General features: G+C 37.5%; 1 protein-coding gene across 1 annotated transcript; it reads right to left on the reverse strand.

Moving 5' to 3' along the window:
* Positions 1–320: 320 nt before the first annotated feature.
* Positions 321–19,411, reverse strand: LOC306876414 (guanine nucleotide exchange factor DBS-like). The gene is made up of 29 exons (XM_079427548.1): positions 19,240–19,411; positions 14,089–14,172; positions 12,334–12,448; positions 12,168–12,258; positions 11,494–11,607; positions 11,293–11,409; positions 10,634–10,783; positions 10,409–10,533; positions 9,681–9,795; positions 9,452–9,571; positions 9,105–9,296; positions 8,678–8,869; positions 6,645–6,789; positions 6,425–6,489; positions 6,186–6,265; positions 5,982–6,048; positions 5,608–5,723; positions 5,369–5,438; positions 5,159–5,251; positions 4,578–4,670; positions 3,996–4,121; positions 3,661–3,882; positions 3,077–3,169; positions 2,895–2,973; positions 2,705–2,762; positions 2,517–2,638; positions 2,365–2,430; positions 1,341–1,450; positions 321–1,256 (listed from the first exon to the last, which is right to left on the reverse strand). The coding sequence occupies exons 1-29, from the start codon at positions 19,322–19,324 to the stop codon at positions 1,179–1,181; spliced, it is 3,183 nt and encodes a 1,060-aa protein (XP_079283674.1). The 5' UTR covers positions 19,325–19,411; the 3' UTR covers positions 321–1,178.
* Between the last annotated feature and the right edge of the window lie 212 nt (positions 19,412–19,623).

Here is a 19,623-nt window from a genome sequence, read left to right on the forward strand (position 1 = left end):
TTTTATAAGATGTTGACCCCAAAAACGAGCGTTTAAGGACACAAATAGTTGTATGTCAAGGTATTTCACGTTGATCCATTCATTTAGATAATTTCTCAGACAAAACGAAGGTAAGGAAAGGGCACACTGCATAGACCAATACAATTTCGTTTCTCAATATATCTCCTCCTCTCAGGTTCATGTAGGGTGGTGAAATAATCCTTTGACATTGTTAAAAATAATGATCATATTTAAATCATTATATGATGTACATTCAAGTAGTCGGAAATGTCATTGTGTATATTTGATCTGTTAAATTTGATATATTAAAATAGGCAAAAGTCATTAGTCAACTATGGTTTTATTTTTATATGCATATATATAAAACAATATTGATTTGTAAACATATTTTACATACAAATGGCACAGGGTGATCACAGTCACTTTGAGAAACAACATCTGCATATATGATATGCTTGTTTTACACATAGGTCCTATTTTCCTGCATTATACAGTACACAATGATATGTCACATGCTTTCACATTTGAGATCACAGGAATTGACAATAGACATGCCATATCCCAATATGGACATCATTACTGTGACAGAAATTACTACTAGGTTTTAAGGGATATGAAACATGTATCACAGCATACTATGAGACAGAGCTGGCCAGGGTGTCTCTGTAAAACACATTATATTGGTGCATTCTCAGACTACACTTAAAAAAAAAGCTTCTTGCAAAGCTGCATACAGCTCTTTGGAGAGTCAAAAAGTTCTTGATATTACATTACAGGTTTGTCAGTTGGTCAAGACGGATTCTTATAGATTTAAAGAATAAAAAGGTCCTGTAAAACCCTTTTTGGCACTAACTTTTTGTTTGTGGCTGGTTAGATGTTTGGTTCTAAAAATAATTTTTCTCCATTGAAAGCCATTTAAAATTAGCTGCATATTCGGACAAAAAAGCATTTTGTCACACTGCCATTGAGATGAAAGTGATTGCTAATGGACAGCTTTCTCCATGTAGGCTATTCATTTAAACTCTTTGGTTCTACCAGAAACCTTTATTTTTAAGAGTATTCAAAACTTCAATGTTAATGGTTTATATGTCTCATTTCCCTATTTTCAAGAGTTATGCATGAAACCTAGCGTATTTGCTTTACATTGATGGCAATACACACACATTCACACTCAAGTCTCACTTCTCAGGATCCTCAGTCTCTTCGGAACACTGGATCTCTTCCTCTATCCTCACAGACTGCAGCTCAACTGCACACTGAAATAAAGATAAAGAAATGCCTAAAACATGACACCCTTTTGCTTTTAAATCTGACAGTGAAAAATAAACTGGGTCTCGTACCATTTTATCTTCCTTCTCCTCTTCTGGGTCAGAGGTCACCTGCTCCTCTGCACTGAAGTATCCATCATGCTCCACAGAGGCATCCAACGAGAGAGATAATTTAGTCCAACCTGAGACAGAGAAGAAAATCATTTAAAGACAAAAGGATGGCAAATAGGGATTGTATTGTAGGTAAACATGTAAATGAGGTCAGAAATGACAGAGAAAGTGCCACTGAATCCTCACAGTGACAGACAGAAGACAGACTAGTGACCATTTCCCAGAGCACAGAAAGAGCATGCGTGGATGTGTGTCAGTGAAACCTTCTGGGTTCAGTACAAGTTTATGTCTATCAACAGCATGGATAAAAGGACAATTTGTCCACAAATACACCATTTTTGTACAGAAGAATTAATAAAAGAGATTTTCTGCTGCACATTTCTGCTTTGAAATCCTCTGTAATGTCCTGCTTCATTAACTTCCCTTGTAAAGACATTTCTCTCTCAAACTGAGGGACTAGTCAAACGTATTTTTTGTGTAACAGATGCTGTCGATAGAGCTTAACCAGAAACAATTTTGTAAAGACAAAGACGTGGCACCTCTCAGGAAGCATCAAATGAGACACATATAACCTACAAACACATGCTATCCTATAACATCTCAGTGGATTATGCATAAGTGTGCACATACGTGTGTACTCAGTATGTGTACCTCTCCTACGATTTTGAAACAGGCTTGATGTACTGAACCACCTGACTCCGCCCATGTTAGGGTGCAGCCCTGTTTCTGGGAGGAAAATAACCAATCAGACTGCATCTTTGCATCTTCTTAGTTATTTCTTAGAATGGCACACCTGATAGAGTTTTTGTGTGAGCTATTCCTTTAAGGATCAGCTCATGTCTTTACCCTTTATAGAGCTTGGTGACTGGGTGATAATGAATTAGATATTTTTAACATCACCTATTTTCTATTTTTATTTAAGCTCTTGAAAATGAGACAGCAATCAAACTCTATATTTGATTTTTACTTTGCTGAAATAGGTCACCTAGAGGTGTAGGGTCACTCCGGATATCCTGTCGTTTTGGTTTTGTCTCAAAACTGAATGAAGAGCCTGTAACCATCAAAGAAACAGAAAGAAGTTAAAAGGGAAGTTCAATCAAAATGAAAATTCTCTAATGACATGAGTTTTTCACTCACCTTTTGCTCTCCCTGTCATTCTGGGCTCTAGAATGTTCTCAAGTTCTTTGCCTCTTTCCTCGTCTGCCTTTGGTTTCTCCACTCCTCCACTCCTGAGGTTACTACGTTCATTTCTCACCAGTCTGAAGATGAGTTTCACTTATGAAATGGGCTCACATATGTGTAAATGTGATGACGTGTAATTGTACCTGTTAGTTGAGCTGGTATCTGAGGAGAACTGCTCAGGTGCCCTCTGTTGACTTGCCTCTACATAACACAAACATTCATTTGATGCATCGTAGTGGTAATTCTGCATTTCGTAAGTTATCTGAATGAATCACATATTGTAAACCCTCCTCAACTACTTATTTACAAACCAACCTAAAACCAGGTCCATACCTTTGCAGGCCTCCAGCTGTCCTGTTAGAAGTTTCTGGATTTCTGTTACCCAGATGGTCTTAACCTCCTCAGACACAGCCTATAGAATAACATATAAACCCAAGTTATCTGATCTATGCAGACTGAACACATGTAACAGTCTTCTTAGAAAATCTGACCTCAAGACACACTTTTGTGCTCACCTGTACTGTGTAGACCTCATCTCTTGAACTGGACCAGATCACAAACTTCTTGCTGTCCCCTTTAGCATGCTCTGTTATTCCAATAGCAGCCATCTAACAAAGACAGAACAGAGACCATCAGGTAAAGAGGCTATTTTTTCCTTTCAAAATAAACATTTGCAGTATGAAAATACTCTTTTTGTGACCTTACTCATTTAAATATTTAAATATGCAACTGAAACATGCACAAATTTGAATTATAGACTCCACAGAAAATGTTTCTGAAGGGCATTTAACCAACAGATTTAAATATTTAAGTTTGTGCATGTTATAAAATATGCTTCTTGATTTTAGGATTAATAAAAGATTTAAATTTTTGAAATGACCCATAAAAATATGAAATGTCACATTTGCTATTTCAGAAAAATGTCAGATGAAGAAAATAACCTGTTAAAGACACTAACCAGAGCAAATTTTACAAAAATGTTTGGGAGAAAAGACATGCTTGACACAACAGAACATAAAAGAGGTGATTTATCAATATGAGCTCAACATCATTTTGTGAAATCTTTAGCTAAGCATTATTACACTAAAGACACACTTACACTGAGCTCCTGCTTGAAGCTATATGAGGGTGCTTTCTCATATCCCTCTCCGCTCTCCTCTCGTCTCTTGCAGAAGAGCAGGGCTTTCTCATGCAGGAACAGGTGTCTCTGCATGGGCTTAAACCTGGCAAGCTCCATCACCTTCACGTGACCTCTCTTATGCTCCGCCCACACGCTGAATGACCCCTGCATCAGCAGGCGACCCAGGTCTCCAAGGTTTCCCTGGATGGAATCAATGATCATTGCTTGGAATATCGTGGAATAAAGAGGAGTGACAAAAACATTAATGAACAGTAATGGGTAAGATGAGAGTTGTGTGTGCATATGTGTTTTACCTCATATCCTGTGATGGCAATGAGGTGCATTGAGTCATTTACAGCCTTCAGGATACCCAGTATGGAGGAAAGAGCTGCCTGCAGCTCCACTGAGCCCTCACAGCCTTTACTGTACTTAATCATCTCCTAAACACACACACAAGCACAAATCTTGTTATCGATTATATGACCCATTTAAAGTCATGATTAAATGGCGGTAATGACAGATCTTGTCTTCTGTATTATGATATATATCCGAGTGAAACATATTATTAAAATAGAAAAAATGAGGGCAGGGATCCATTGATTTTTGATTGGATGAAGACTTATATGAATGTGAGTTTGCAGTCGATTGTACGAAAGAGGGAGAGGTTTAAGCAGAGTAAATGATTGGAGATATGTCAGCAGAGAGAAGTCTTTGTTTTTATCATCAGATTTAAAACACATTTTTAAAATTGAAATTTATACATGAACGAATCATTCAAGATAAGATGAACAACGTGTATTTAGAAAATAGAGTACATTTTCATTTCAGATGTCTAAAACAAACACTTATATAACATATAACAGTTATAACATCTCCATACACACATAATGCAGTACCTTCAGCAGGAGTTGGTATTTAGTGATCCTCTGCACAGGCTTCAGTAAGTATGAGTCCAGTCCTAGTTTGTGCTCTAGTTTCTTCTGACACTCCTGATGGCACAAACACAATTTCGTAAAGTTGTTTAAACTGCATTCTCTCACAGAGTGGGCCTGATGTCATCAACAGATTGCAGTTGGTGCATATGTGCTTCAGTGTGTGAGTGTGCATGACTGAAAAACAAGAGTACTGCATTCTGCACAGTATTTATTGCTTGTTTCCCATTATTTAAAACAAAAGCATGGAAAACACTATAGCATTCACCAATATTTTTTTGCATTCTTAAAACTATCTTGTAAAAAACTCTTATGGTAGTGCAATCAAATATTAAGTGAAGAAGAATGTGTTAGAAATCATTTTACTTCTGGACATTAGTTTGTAGTATACAGTATTTTACACAGTGAACTTTCGGGATGTAGATGGTCATTAAAATAGTACATTCATACAGAACTTTGTCAATGTGTACTGTAAATGCACTGCATAGTGCTTTAAGCGAGTATTAGTTTTATGGTAGTATAATGTTAGTTATGTATGTGTGTACCTGGAAGAAGGCGCAGTCTGAGCACTGCCTCCAGAGGCTCTCAGAACGAGGCTTGTTGTGACAGTATTTCTCATAAATCTGCAGCTCCCCCATCTAAACAACCACAATTACCAAAGATCTGAGAATCACTGAGAAAAATAATCTCCCAAAAATGTTCTTCATAATAGTTTACTTCTTGTTTTGTTTTCTTGCCAGTTATATAAAACTCACCCAGTCCAGAAAGCAGCGGCCCACAAGCTCAGGGCAGTCAGTGTAAGTTTCCAGCTCTTTGAGGAATATTCTGAGACAGAACAAGAGAGAAGATACATGGGTTCAAATGAATCTTGAATTGTTTATTTGATATTTTTGATTTATTTGATTACTCTCCAAATAATTTCAGAAAGGAAGATCTGGCATGCCCCCAAGATCTTCCTTTACTACTGACCTCTTCACCACTAGATGGCGCTTACCTTTTGTGGAAGTTATAAATTTCCTGCATGTTCCCAAATAACACATCCTTCTTGTTCTGCAGGGCTGCAGGGATGAGAAGAGCCATGGAGGGGTTGTCCATCTCAGCAGCATATCCCTACACCACATGTAATGAGGGCATATCATGGCAAACAGGATTCTCATGGCTCTTTTAAAATCAAGAGTTTTATGTAGACTTGCTCCAACACACATCCACCTCCCAAATCCAAGTGGTCTTTATAGGCCAAAACCTGCTACAAAAGTGCAGGAAATGGCCTACATATTTCAGAATATGTCCACCTACATAATAAAAAGCACTATTTTCTTGATGGAAGCTCATATTAATTTATGAAAGAACTGACCATTTTTCACTCACCTGCAAAACACACATAAGCTCCTCCACATATGCTCTTTCTGTTTCTAGTAACTCGTTCATTACATGCCTGTGAACAAACACACACACACACACACACACACACACACACACACAATGAAGCTCAGCTAATGACTGTGCTACAGGGGGTCTAGTAAGGCACATGTGTTCCTCTCTCTCCTCTTTGACCTTTGACCCTGGACTGACCTGCGCAGCACAGCCAGGGTTTCCTCCTCCTCAGATACAGAAGGATTGCGACTGCTCCTGTCAACTTGATCAGAGTTTACCTACACAAAGAGATTCATTACTGAGTAACAGTCAAGTCACTTGCAGTGTTCACTGTAATAAAGAGAGGTATATATATCATTTGCTTATTGGGAAAGTGATTTAAAATCATTAAAAAGAAAGGACATACACTGAAGTCATTGTAGATGAATTAGACATACTTGTTTACAGGACACCCTGCTCTCTGAGTCCTCACTAATACAGATGTTCTCATGCTCCCTGTGAGCTGAAAGAGAGAAATAAACCAATTGCCTCCATTTTACACTTAAATAGATAGATAGATAGATAGATAGATAGATAGATAGATAGATAGATAGATAGATAGATAGATAGATAGATAGATAGATAGATAGATAGATAGATAGATAGATAGATAGATACCAGGAGATGAGAGTGACTCTGGTCGAGGGGCCACAGGTTGGACAGGTCGGGTTTGTTTGGCTGCTAGTTTCTTCAGACTGACCCTCCTCCGCTCAAACATCTCCTGTAGTGAGGCTTTCTTCTCAAATGCACGCTTTACTTGCTCCTGTACCATTACACATTACAGTATACAATATAACACAATATAATACATTATACATCATTACACTTTTTTAAAACCACAAATACAGAATCAGAATCACATACAGTATCTCACAGAAGTGAGTACTCCCCTCACATTTTTGTAAATATTTAATTTATTTTCATGTGACAACACTGAAGAAATCACACTTTGCTACAATGTAAAGTAGTGAGTGTACAGCTTGTATAACAGTGTAAATTTGCTGTCCCCTCAAAATAACTCAACACACAGCCATTAATGTCTAAACCGCTCGACACAAAAGTGAGTACACCCCTAAGTGAAAATGTGCGAATTGGGCCCAATTAGCCATTTTCTCTCTTCGGTGTCATGTGACTTGTTAATGTTACAAGGTCTCAGGTGTGAATGGGGAGCAGGTGTGTTAAATTTGGTGTTATCGCTCTCACTCTCTCGTACTGGTCACTGGAAGTTCAACATGGCACCTCATGGCAAAGAACTCTCTGAGGATCTGAAAAAAAATATTGTTTCTCTACATAAAGATGGCGTAGGCTATAAGAAGATTGCCAAGACCCTGAAACTGAGCTGCAGCACGGTGGCCAAGACCATACAGCGGTTTAACAGGACAGGTTCCACACAGAACAGGCCTCGTCATGGTCGACCAAAGAAGTTGAGTGCATGTGCTCAGCGTCATATCCAGAGGTTGCGTTGGGGAAATAGACGTATGAGTGCAGAGGTTGAAGGGGTGGGGGGTCAGCCTGTCAGTGCTCAGACCATACGTCGCACACTGCATCAAATTGGTCTGCATGGCTGTCGTCCCAGAAGGAAGCCTCTTCTAAAGATGATGCACAAGAAAGCCCGCAAACAGTTTGCTGAAGACAAGCAGACTAAGGATATGGATTACTGGAACCATGTCCTGTGGTCTGATGAGACCAAGATAAACTTATTTGGTTCAGATGGTGTCAAGCGTGTGTGGCAGCAACCAGGTGAGGTGTACAAAGACAAGTGTCTTGCCTACAGTCAAGCATGGTGGTGGGAGTGTCATGGTCTGGGGCTGCATGAGTGCTGCCGGCACTGGGGATCTACAGTTCATTGAGGGAACCATGAATGCCAACATGTACTGTGACATACTGAAGCAGAGCATGATCCCCTCCCTTCGGAGACTGGGCCGCAGGGCAGTATTCCAACATGATAACGACCACTGCCTTGCTAAAGAAGCTGAGGGTAAAGGGGATGGACTGGCCAAGCATGTCTCCGGACCTAAACCCTATTGAGCGTCTGTGGGGCATCCTCAAACGGAAGGTGGAGGAGTACAAGGTCTCTAACATCCACCAGCTCTGTGATGTCGTCATGGAGGAGTGGAAGAGGACTCCACTGGCAACCTGTGAAGCTTTGGTGAACTCCATGCCCAAGAGGGTTAAGGCAGTGGAAAATAATGGTGGCCACACAAAATGTTGACACTTTGGGCTGAAATTGTACATTTTCACTTAGGGGTGTACTAACTTTTGTGGCCAGCGGTTTAGACATTAATGGCTGTGTTGAGTTATTTTGAGGTGACAGCAAATTTACACTGTTATACAAGCTGTACACTCACTACTTTACATTGTAGAAAAGAGTCATTTCTTCAGTGTCACATGAAAAGATAGAATAAAATATTTATAAAAATGTGAGGGGTGTACTCACTTCTGTGAGATACTGTATTCTGCAAATTTTTATAATTTGTTAAAGATGTAAAAAAAATCTTAATTTAATCTTTTTTATTAATAATCGTAATATAATATAATAATCTAATCTTTTTCCCCATTAAATTTTGCTAAAAAAAAACTGAAAAAAAAACTGAATCAAATCTGAATCACAAATGAATTGCAGGCATTGTTATGATTACATATCGCCATACCCTGAGCTCATTGTTCAGTATGTTCTCATATTTCAGCCAAACTGCGCTGATCTCCCACTGCTGTTTCTCATTGGCTGTCTCCAGGTAACACTCCAGCTCTGACAGTGCTGACTCCGCCCCCTCCTGTGACTGGCACTTGTCAAGAGGCTGTGACGCTAGCATGTAAATCCCATCATCACACCATTTACACACCTAAAGGCAAAAAGGAACAGAACGTAATGTGCTGGAAACTCATTTGCATACACAGTACGTATGAAAGTGTGCTATGTGTGTCTGTCTGTTTGTAGAATATTTGCATGTAACTGCAACTATGTGAAGGTGATGAGTTTAAGCACCGTCACTATAATGGGTGCTTTATGGGTGGTGTAGGTTAGTGGAACGAAATATATTTAAACATAAACATAAATGTGCATGTATTTCTAGTCACCATTTCCAATCTTCTATGTAGCTCCATAGCCTGTGTCAGCATGGTCCTCTTATCTTTGAGCTCTTGGGTGAGATTCTCTCTCGCTCTCTGTAGCTCATTGCATTTCACTGCAACAGTGTCATCAATATTCTGAGAGCTGTCGATCAAACATTGGCCCTCGGCAACCACAGACCTTACTCTGTCCAGCACTTCCTGTAGAGAAAGATTTTTAGCAAGAGAGGAGGTACAAGGGTTATTGGAAGCTTTCATATAAATTAGACTGACACATTCACGAATATAGGTATGTGGATGCATGTTTGTGACTGTAAGCATAACACACTAAGATTATTCAGTGTGCGGAGACTCACACACGCTTTATTCTCTTGATTGGTCAGCTCTTGAAGGTGGTGTTCTGTTTGGGTAGCGCTTATTCCAACGTCTGAGAAAGCATTCAGCGTGTCTGTTTTCTGCTCCAGCTCTGTTCGCAACTACAAGACCGTAGCAAATAAAAACAGAGCAAATGTTACTAATGAATCTTATGTTTAGCAGTAATAAGAATAAGCTATATAAGCATGAATGTTTTTAAAAATGCAAGACCTGTTGAAAGTTGTGCTCAAACCGGCAGAGTTTCAAACATAGATCCAGTTTATTTTGATGCTGAATCCAGAACTCATCAAACGCTGAAAAGCTCTCATTTAACTGGGATAACAGCCTGTAAATTAACAGGGAATAGAAGAGAGAAAAATAAATAAACAGGAAATAACTGACAGTGCATACAGTAAACAAAACAAGTTTTATAAAATGAGATGAAATACTGAGAAAACTACAAGAACTGTTATTGTTAGCTGAAACTAAAACTATTAAATATTGAATGAAAATTAATTATGTAGCTTTGGCAACTAACTGAAATAATTTTAGGTTGAAGTACAAAAATAACTAATACTAAAACTGAAATAAAAATTATGGCAATATAGAAATATGTGTATATAACAAAAACTTTAAAATAAAAAAAATGAAATAAGAAAATATAAATATAAAAGCTAATTCAAAGTATTAATATTTACTATAATAGTATATAAATAATACTACAATAAATGCAGCCTTGAAGTATAAATCCACTCAGTTGTGCTATTCAAATCGATAGAGTACGAGATAATGGTGAGATATACTGTAAGCGTGAAGATATGAGAGGAGGCAACGCCCCCACATGATTGTCTAACCACTCTGCCAATGTAATAATACCTGACTATTATGTTTGCAACCATTCTGCAGATCACTGCAAAAAAAAAAAAACTCCAGTGGGAACTGAGAGGATTTCGACATACCTGTGCACTGTAGCAAGGTTCTCTAGTTGATCAGGGTTTAGACTGCTGTCCGGATCTCTGCGGACCGGTTCCCTGATGTTCTCCAAGAGTTTGCGTCCTTGGCTTAGAGCTCCTGCCATCTCATCCTAAAGAGAAAACAGTGAAACAAAGAATAGTTTTGTTAGCTAAAAAATTAATGCGTGAGGTGGCACATATTGAATGCTTTAAGAACAGCTTTTCACATACTTTGAAACTGTCTTTTCTGCTGGTTTGTGCACTGAGCAGATTGCTAGCTGTTAGGAGGTTGTTAGGGAGCTCTGTTTCTGCCAGCTCCCTGCCGAACACTTGCAGTCTCTCAGCCATCCTCTTCACTAAAGCAGAAAAGCTTTCAAGATCCTAACGGCACAAAGAAATTATCATTTCACATTTGATGTATATTACTGGTTTAACTTGTTTTGTTTTGTATATGCTGTGATTTTTTAAATGTGTTAAAATGACTTTTAAAATAAACTTAATGTACACTGAAATGACAAAGACTTATCAGTAGCCTGGCAAAAGATGTTTTACTCTATATGAAGCAGGTTGTCTTATGGTGGCCACTATGAAAAGCTGAATATTACTAATATATAATGAATATTATTTCCATATCCCTCTGATTATTGGCCACTTTGACTTACGAAATAAATAATTCACAGCTGACTGCGAATTCTGCATTTCTACTTATGAACTGGTACTGCAAAAAATTTGCTTTTGTATGATGATGCATCCAAACCACTAGGCATCAGTATAAGTCCAGGGGTGCGCTTCCCAAAAGCATTGTAAGCTTTAGTTGATCGTAGCTCCAATAATGCAGCATAACTTAAATAATTCGTGAGTGCACATTTAAGGTGTGTATTTGTTCTTACTGTGCGATGAGAGATCCAGGTCTTGTGGCAGTAGTATTGAGAGCCACCCAGTTCTTGTGTCAGCTGACTCCGCTCAATATAAGAGTGTACATCAGCTAGTGAGCTTAGCATGATAACCTTTAATACACACACAGGCCGCATTATTTTCAATGACATGACACTCACTAACACAACACAACACAACAAAATTTAATTACTTACCGGTACTTTAAAGTCATCTTTGTGGAGTTTGAAGAACACATCAGACAAAGTTCGCTGCAGGATAGCACTGGGTCTCAGCACCAGAACAAGCCGAAGATTACCAGGAAACCAGCCCTACACAAACATTAAAAAAGCACTCAAATTCATATTAAATATATTAAACACATATTTTAATATATTTTAGACAAAAGCTATCCAGATGTGTGTAAAATATCTGCAAAAAAAAAAGAAGACTATTGAAGGAATAGTTTACTCAAAAAAGAAGGTTGGCTGAAAATTTAGATTGTTTTAGATGCTTGTAAATAGTGCTTTATCTGTGCACATTTCTCTCTTATTTAACTTGGAAACACTGATTTAAAGTTAAACACATCTTAATAACAGATTTGATCATTACAAACATGCAGCTTTTTGCTTCACTAGATGTTAATTGACGGACTGGTGGCTTGCTGATTACTTGTGGATTACTATGATATTTTTATCAGCTGTTTGGACTCTCATTCTGACGGCACCCATTCACTGCAGAGGATCCATTGGTGAGCACTTGATGTAATGCTAAATTTCTCCAAATCTGTTAGTATGATGGCTGAGGACATTTTCAGCAAATTCTTATTTTTGTGTAAACTATTCCTTAAAAAACAGTATTTGTGTGCATTCATATTGGAGTCAAGACTCACTGAGATACGCAGTAATGTGCCCTTTAAACACGTCCATCGATCTCTACGCCTGTCAATCACTACAATGAAGCCCACACCGGCTGCGCTCAGACTGGTGAAGAAACACACGTGTTACGGCTTTCAGCCGGTATGATATTCAAACATGCGTGCTAATGTGTGTATTTACCTGGGAATACTTGTCAGGTAGGTAAGAACATTACGAAACTCTTGGTCTCCAATTTCACAAAACGAAGGGAACTCTGGAAAGATAATGATGGGGCTTCCATCCTGTCCTCTTCCCCCTAAAACAGACAGAAATATGAAGAATCAAAGAGGAAAAACCTGGTCCTCTGATGTGTTCAACAGGCAAACAGCAGGGGGCAATAAATACCAGAAACCATGCTGTCTTCTGTGTTGGCATGCAACAGACATCTTAAATTAGCACATGGCTAGCCAATGAAAACCTGCTCACGCCACCTGTATGCTGTACCAGTCTTCTTATTGTGTGCAACTTCTACTGTTTGAGAGTGCTGTGACAGCTACACTACTGATGAAAAGTTTTGGGTCTGTAAAATCTTTGAATGTTTTTGAAAGATGCTTCAAAAGATCACCAAGGTTGCATTTATTTGGTCGTAAATACAGTAAATAGTAATATTGTGAAAAGAGACCAAGTCTCTATGATATCCTGGTTTCTAGGTTTGGATCCTTCCTTCCCATGGTTTGTTTTGACTATTTTACAGCTTAGTAAAGTGGTTAAACAAATAATTGTTCTAATATAGTGAGCCATCTTCTCCTCAAAAAGTCACACTAATAAATATAACCAAAAACTCTGCAGCCAAAATGAAGGCACTGCAGAGAGTATGACATATTAGTGTTGTCAGTATTCCCTCAGGACAGAAACTATGATTATACCAATGTACAAAGCGAGATCCAAAAATGTCACTCCAATCTTGCTATCTGTTCGCTCCTTTAAATCTGGATGAAGATACAAGGTGATGTTTCAGTGTTAAGGCGGTGATGATGGAATGGAGAGAGAAAGAGAGAAAGCCACTGGGTGAAGATCCCCATGTGACAAAAATATCAATTTGGCAAGTCATGCCTTCTTCTCCCTGTCTCCATGACAACAGGACAGAAATTGTCCAAGCATCATTTACTCTGTTCAGTTTAACAGTAACAACTTGTCATCAAAAACAACACATATTCAGATGAATACCATCAAAATCTACAGTATATTTACATGCCCACGTCACAACAAAATTTCTAAAACCCAGAACATCTTTTTCCTTTCCCTTGCTTTTTACATTTTTCATACATGTTCAGAGGAATTATCCAACCATCTATTTCAGAGAGAAGCAGGAAATTATGGAAGGTGATTTTTGACTAACAAATCACACACACACACACAAGTATACTCTTTCATGTTCATGCACACTAGTGTTTATAACCTGTTACATGCTACAAAAACGCACATTACTGAAAAACTTTTTTGTAGTGCAATATATTTTACATTACCCTCATTGAGATTAAGGAAAGACAAGCGTTTTAGTGTAATATACTAGAAATGTGCCGTATGAGTAAAATACCTCTTGGCATAGCTCTTATTATATTTTAGTCTCTGAAGAATTTCATATTGTAAGCACAGTTTGAGACCTTGTTGAGATCTGATCCAAATGGTAAATGAATGAGTATGACTACTGGGGTCTTTTTTAGGAAATAGATCCAAGAATTAAGAAGACATGAGCATCTATGAGACAAAGTTGAGATATAATTATGGGTCCTTACAGGGTGTTCTTACTTGAGTCCTCTTTAAAAAAAAAATCAAAGTCATATCCCTTTAAGTGGACCAAGTGTGAAAACTCCCTCTGAAACAATAATGGATAATATAATATTTAGGTTTTAAGGATAAATAAAGAAATGCATATGTAATGTAAAGAATATTTACCAGACAGGAACACAAACTGTCTCTGGAGCTCAGTGATGATATCAGCAGCGTGGAGAGGACTAGACTCCCTTTGCATGATCTCATCTGAAACAAACACACACGAGGCACGCTAATATCACGTCTACAATCATAATATAACATTATGCATTAGAGAATGATATGAGTGTTCAAGTTTTCAGTGTAACCTGTTTAATACAATCATCCCGCAGTATCACCCATTAACTCTTAAGCTTAACACTCTTTTGCAGTTTCTTTCTTGCACAACAGCAAATAAGAAAACGGAAAAAAAACAACAGGACTTATTATAGTTACTTGACCATAAGATGAAATAAACCACCGGTAAGAAGACCCTACAAACATTAATATATTACTGGCTGTCTTGACTGCATTGTGTCTTTTGCTGGTGTATGTTACCATCTGAGGCAGGTAAACCTTGCCCAAAGCCATTCCCATGCTCTGGTCAATAGCAACACGCATGTTTAGAAAGAAAAGAGTTGGTGATTTCCTATCTATCTCAACCAAAACCACCTCTGGATACAGAGCCTGTAGTGCATACCACGAATAATCTTAATGCATACCCACCCCTTCTATTATATATTATATTATAGCCTCCAGAGCTTTTTTTAACTGCAAGATTAAGAATTGTATTTTTTTTACCCACCAATTAGATATAAGCGGCACTTCAAAGTGAATGACAAAAGAGGTCTGAAAAGAGGGAGAATATATCTATTTCCTTCTTTTGTTCTTCTAAAATAAGAGTGTGTTGTTCCACTGGAGTCAGATTCACACCCTTAGGATGTTCACACACACTGGACAGAACGTCATCTGTCATATTTCAACGGACTTTTATGGTAGTGCTCACCTGTTCCGTGTCGCATTGCTCTCCCACCACCTAATGCTGCCCACCTTTTATACACTGACATTTTAATATTAATTTTTTTATATTTTAATATTTTCTGCTACAATTAAGTAATGCACCTACTGTCTCTCTCGCCTGCTCTCAATTCTAATCAATTATATTTAGTTTAGTATAATAAAGTAAAATAACAACAGTGCAAATGGAGTAAGTGCCATTAAAAAATTAATTTAAATAATTGTATATATTTTTTTAATTAAATCATAAATAAAGGTTAATATTATTATTAAATAGTATTAATTAATTCATAAAATACATATTTTTAAATAATAAAAAAAAAGTTCTCACTTACTTTGGAGCCAGTGGCAATGTCTGGAAAAGCGGTAATATTTCTCAGCCTCTGCTAGAGGAATGCAAACAGTTTTCCCTTCGTTCTGTACATCCATCCCTCTGTTTTCTGCTACCTTTTTCCACTTGTTGTTTAATATCTTACTAACTCCCTGGTCGTCTTGTAACCATAAGCAGCAACCTGCGAATGAGCTACCTGAGACAGGTGCACCAGTTAATGACTTCCTGTTTCTCTCTCAGTCTTTCTCTCTCTCTCTCTCTCTCTCTCTCTCCTCATTTCCAACCTTCACACTGACTTCCTGGAATGAATTGGTCTCCTGACGCACATACACAGGTTCCCTTCACCTGCTACATTTCTATAACTGATAACAGACTGATCACTGACTGTAAAGAACTGTACTTCCTTTGTTTCAACTCTCTATGTCTGTCTGTGTCAGCACAATCACCCCAAAAAGAGTCTGCCACCCCCACAGGAGCCCCTTCCCCCATCACACTGGTCGATGAATGAAACCCTGTGTGTGTGTTTGGTTGGTTTCTCTCTGGTACAAGCGGAATCTGATATTGCTGAGGAGCGAAAGATAAGAGCTGAATTCAGACCAAGTCACTCAGAAGCCATTCAAACCAATAGATAACATTTAAAAGAAGAAAAAGTGTTTTTAGTCTGCTAAATCTCTCTAGTTCCCTCCATCTCTTTCAGACACATGGAAATGTAAATACGCACTTTTCCTTTGGAGTCTCTGTGGGCAAAAATAGTCAAACTAAACTTCAGACAAAAAATAAAACATCAAGCACATATAATCCATGTCACAATAAATAGCTCTAAAGAAAGAGGAATATCTTAATGAAAAAAGTACCAATAACTATTAGAGCTTACCTATCACTATAATGTTTTAGTACACAATATTACAATTATTCTTGCACATAATGTATAGTGGGATCCAAAAGTCTCAGGCCATTTTGAAAATCTGGGATTCAAAATGTTAAAGTGTCAGTACAATGAAAAATGTAAAATGAAAAAAAAAACCAGACATAAAATTGAGAAAATATTTTTCATGATTTGGGACTTTCTATAAGCCACTATGCAAATTTTGTGACATTAATGTGACATTAATTTGTGACATTAATCATTAATAATCTCCTTTGTACAGATTGTCAGATGAAGCTTAACCCTCTGAGGTGATTTTGGGGCCCTTGAGATGTTTTGACATGCCCTGATATTTGTGCTTATTTCAGCTACTTATAACATACTATTAACCAACATGTATTTTTTTGTATTACCCTCCCCTAATGGTCCATAATGGCCCATCAGTGTGACTGTGACTTTGAGGCAGGTAAGACAGAATGTGAGAAGATTGAATTTTTTTTTTTTTTTTTATTATTATTTGTATTTTATTTACAACACAGTATAATCAAAACATACATAATGAAGGTCAAAGACACATTATTGTGCACACTGATCTAACCACAGAGATATGAACAGACTTTGAGTCGTTCCTGCAACAGATTCTGTTCAACAAGTGAAAAAAGTAACTCATACCTGATATATACGTGTTAAGTGTTTCTGCTTCTTTCCATGGATTCAAGAAGAAAAAACATAATCAAGGATCTTGTTTTACCATAGAATATCAGTGTAGTTGAACATCTGATGTTGGTACAGCGATCTCAGAGAAAAACAGTTTGAAGAAAGTCATCAGGATTCATCTGTGGTTCAGGTACCTGATTCAGTAAAATACAAACAACCAAAAACATTTGTGAGCATGTTAATATCAGGAGCATTATATATATATATATATATTATATTAGGTTTTATAGACTCAAGCATACTTTGTACTATCGTAAAAAAAAAAAAAATTATATCTGAGAAACGAATTATTATTGTTTAGAAAAAACAACTATGATTTTGTAGTCATATAGCCTAGTATATATGATTTTATAGTAGCTGTTATGATTCTGTAGCCATAGACTCACGCATGCTGTGAACTACAAAAGGATGTACTTTGTACTATAAAAAAAGGATATTTTATATCTGAGAAACAAATTATTATTGTTTAGCACGCTATTAAATCTATTTGTGAACATTAAACATTCTTCTAAACATTCTTAGATACATTCATCATGTTGTCGTTTGGGAAAAACCCAACTAAACCTGTTCAAGTTTATGTCACAATAACAGATAACTAATGCAAAAAAGAAGCATTACTTACTCATCAGATCGATCTCTTCTTCTGGATGAACTCTTGCTCTTATTTTGAGGCAAATACAGCCTTTACTCAGCACGTCTTCCAGAAACTAACAGTATCTCACGGCAATTCGTATATATTTTATGAGGTGGCTAATTCGTACAACCTCACTCGTACAAATTCATACGATTTTTGCATAATTTTCGATAAGACTTCATTTAAATGCAGATACTTCAAGCTGTGTTGAGTATTATTATATACTTCATTTTAGTGACGTGTTTCTAAAAGCAGTTCACAGAGATGGAGAAGACAGAGAGTGCACCCAGTTTGTTTTCTTTTTTTCCCAAAACCACAAAGCTTTGTTGTAATTGTGGGTGTACACAAAAAAGTAGACACTTAACAGTTTCGATTGATGTAGTCTTTGTGTGACCAAAATTAACAGAGTATTTTTAGTGTCTTCTGCACTGATCTTAAAAAAAACGAGCTAGTATCGCCGGCGATACCGTCGACCCCGATGCTCTTTGGGTCATTCTCAAATCATACAATACGATCATAAGGTTTTATTGTATTTTTGATCAAATAAATGCAGCTTTGGACAGCATAAGAGACTTTATTCAAAAATACTTAAAAAAAATATTGTACAGTACAATTAATCTGCACATATAGTGCTAAATTTTTGACAGTGTTAGCATGCTTTCACTCACTCTGTTCTTGTACCAGCGGGACCAGAGGAAGCTGTCCACGTTCATTGTCTTGTTTTGGACGCCTTTTTCTGGATTTCCTCAGTATAACTTTCCCCTTTATTGTTGCCTGATACCTGACCTCACACTGTTCCTTTAGTTATGTTTTACGATACTACATGGTGCTAAACTCAAATAATTTACTGCCATTGCTAAAGCATTAACCACTAAACTCCAATTCAGAACAGCTAGTTAAACAACATACGTGCTCACCTAAAGCCAGTGTACTAACTACTGCAGCAAGCTGTGCTGCTGCTGTGGAAAACTGTTTTATGGTATCTGTTTTTGTACTCAGCAGCCAAACACACACACATTTTAGTCAAGTCACCCCCAGCATGAATCTCACAGGAGAGTTTTTGGGAATTCTCTTTCAGCCTTTAAGCTTTTGAAAATGAGGGCAAATACAAAAGTACATTTGGCACAGACTTACAGTATATTCAGGGCAGTTTTGTACGTCACTCAGAAATATCTTTGACATGGTTTTACAATAATATTCCACTGTTAAACGATGAGAAATTAGTTTAGGATTTCCCGCTGTATCATATTTGATACATTTGTAAGGCCTCTAGGTTATCACCATGATCAAAACTGCTGAAAAATCGGTTGCACACAATCTGCTATATGCCTTCTGTCATCTGATTTATGCTGTTATAAAAATTAAAGTTATGCTGTTATAAAAATCTCACATTACAAACTAATATAAAAATAAAAAAAGAGATTTTTTGACTATTATTTCAATGTCAGGCTTTACAGTGATAATATTAATATAAATAAAATAGTATCACACAAGCAAAATGCTATTGTTCTAAATATGAGCTTGGCTATAATTTGATACTTTGCCCATAAAGAGACCAACATTTGTGGCCACATATAAGATTATGCTGTACCCATTCAAAAGGTGAATAATCCTCACCACTGAAAAGCATTATTGAAGCTATCAACATTGAAATGCATGTAAACAGAACCAAGCACCTCTTTAATAACTGCGTGCTGAGTGACAAACAAGATACTCATTCACAGTCCTTACCAATGCTGTGAGCGACATTGCTCAATCTGCACTGTAGCTCTTGCATGACCGCGTTCTCTGTCTGCATCCAGATCATCGCCATCATTCACTCCAGAGGGAAGGAGGACGGATAGAGTGGACGTTACGGGAGGAATATCACCCTCTGCCCTTCAGTGATGGGCAATTCAGCATCAGCATCACAGAGAGAGACGGGGGAGGGGCTCTCGATGACACCTACAGAGTCAGACAGTCTAAGAATATAACCAGAGGCCCTCACACGCATGTGCACAGAATGGCCTGATATGCTGCTCCAGTGAGGACATTGGCCCCATCACCAGGATTGTTTCTGATATTACAGCACACCACAATGTACCTGGAGACAAGAGGGCGAGATTGAAAAAAAGG

The sequence above is a fragment of the Barbus barbus genome, assembly GCF_936440315.1.
Source record: "Barbus barbus genome assembly, chromosome: 10".
NCBI classification, from domain to species: Eukaryota; Metazoa; Chordata; class Actinopteri; order Cypriniformes; family Cyprinidae; genus Barbus; species Barbus barbus.

Excerpts from the sequence above, each read along its gene's own strand:
- LOC306876414 (XM_079427548.1), bottom strand. The coding sequence starts at position 19,324 with ATGATGGCGATGATCTGGATGCAGACAGAGAACGCGGTCATGCAAGAG. Across the intron at positions 6,490-6,644 it reads AGAGTCACTCTCATCTCCTG|CTCACAGGGAGCATGAGAAC; the intron begins GTATCTATCTAT and ends TCTCTCTTTCAG. Across the intron at positions 3,883-3,995 it reads TTGCCATCACAGGATATGAG|GGAAACCTTGGAGACCTGGG; the intron begins GTAAAACACATA and ends GATTCCATCCAG.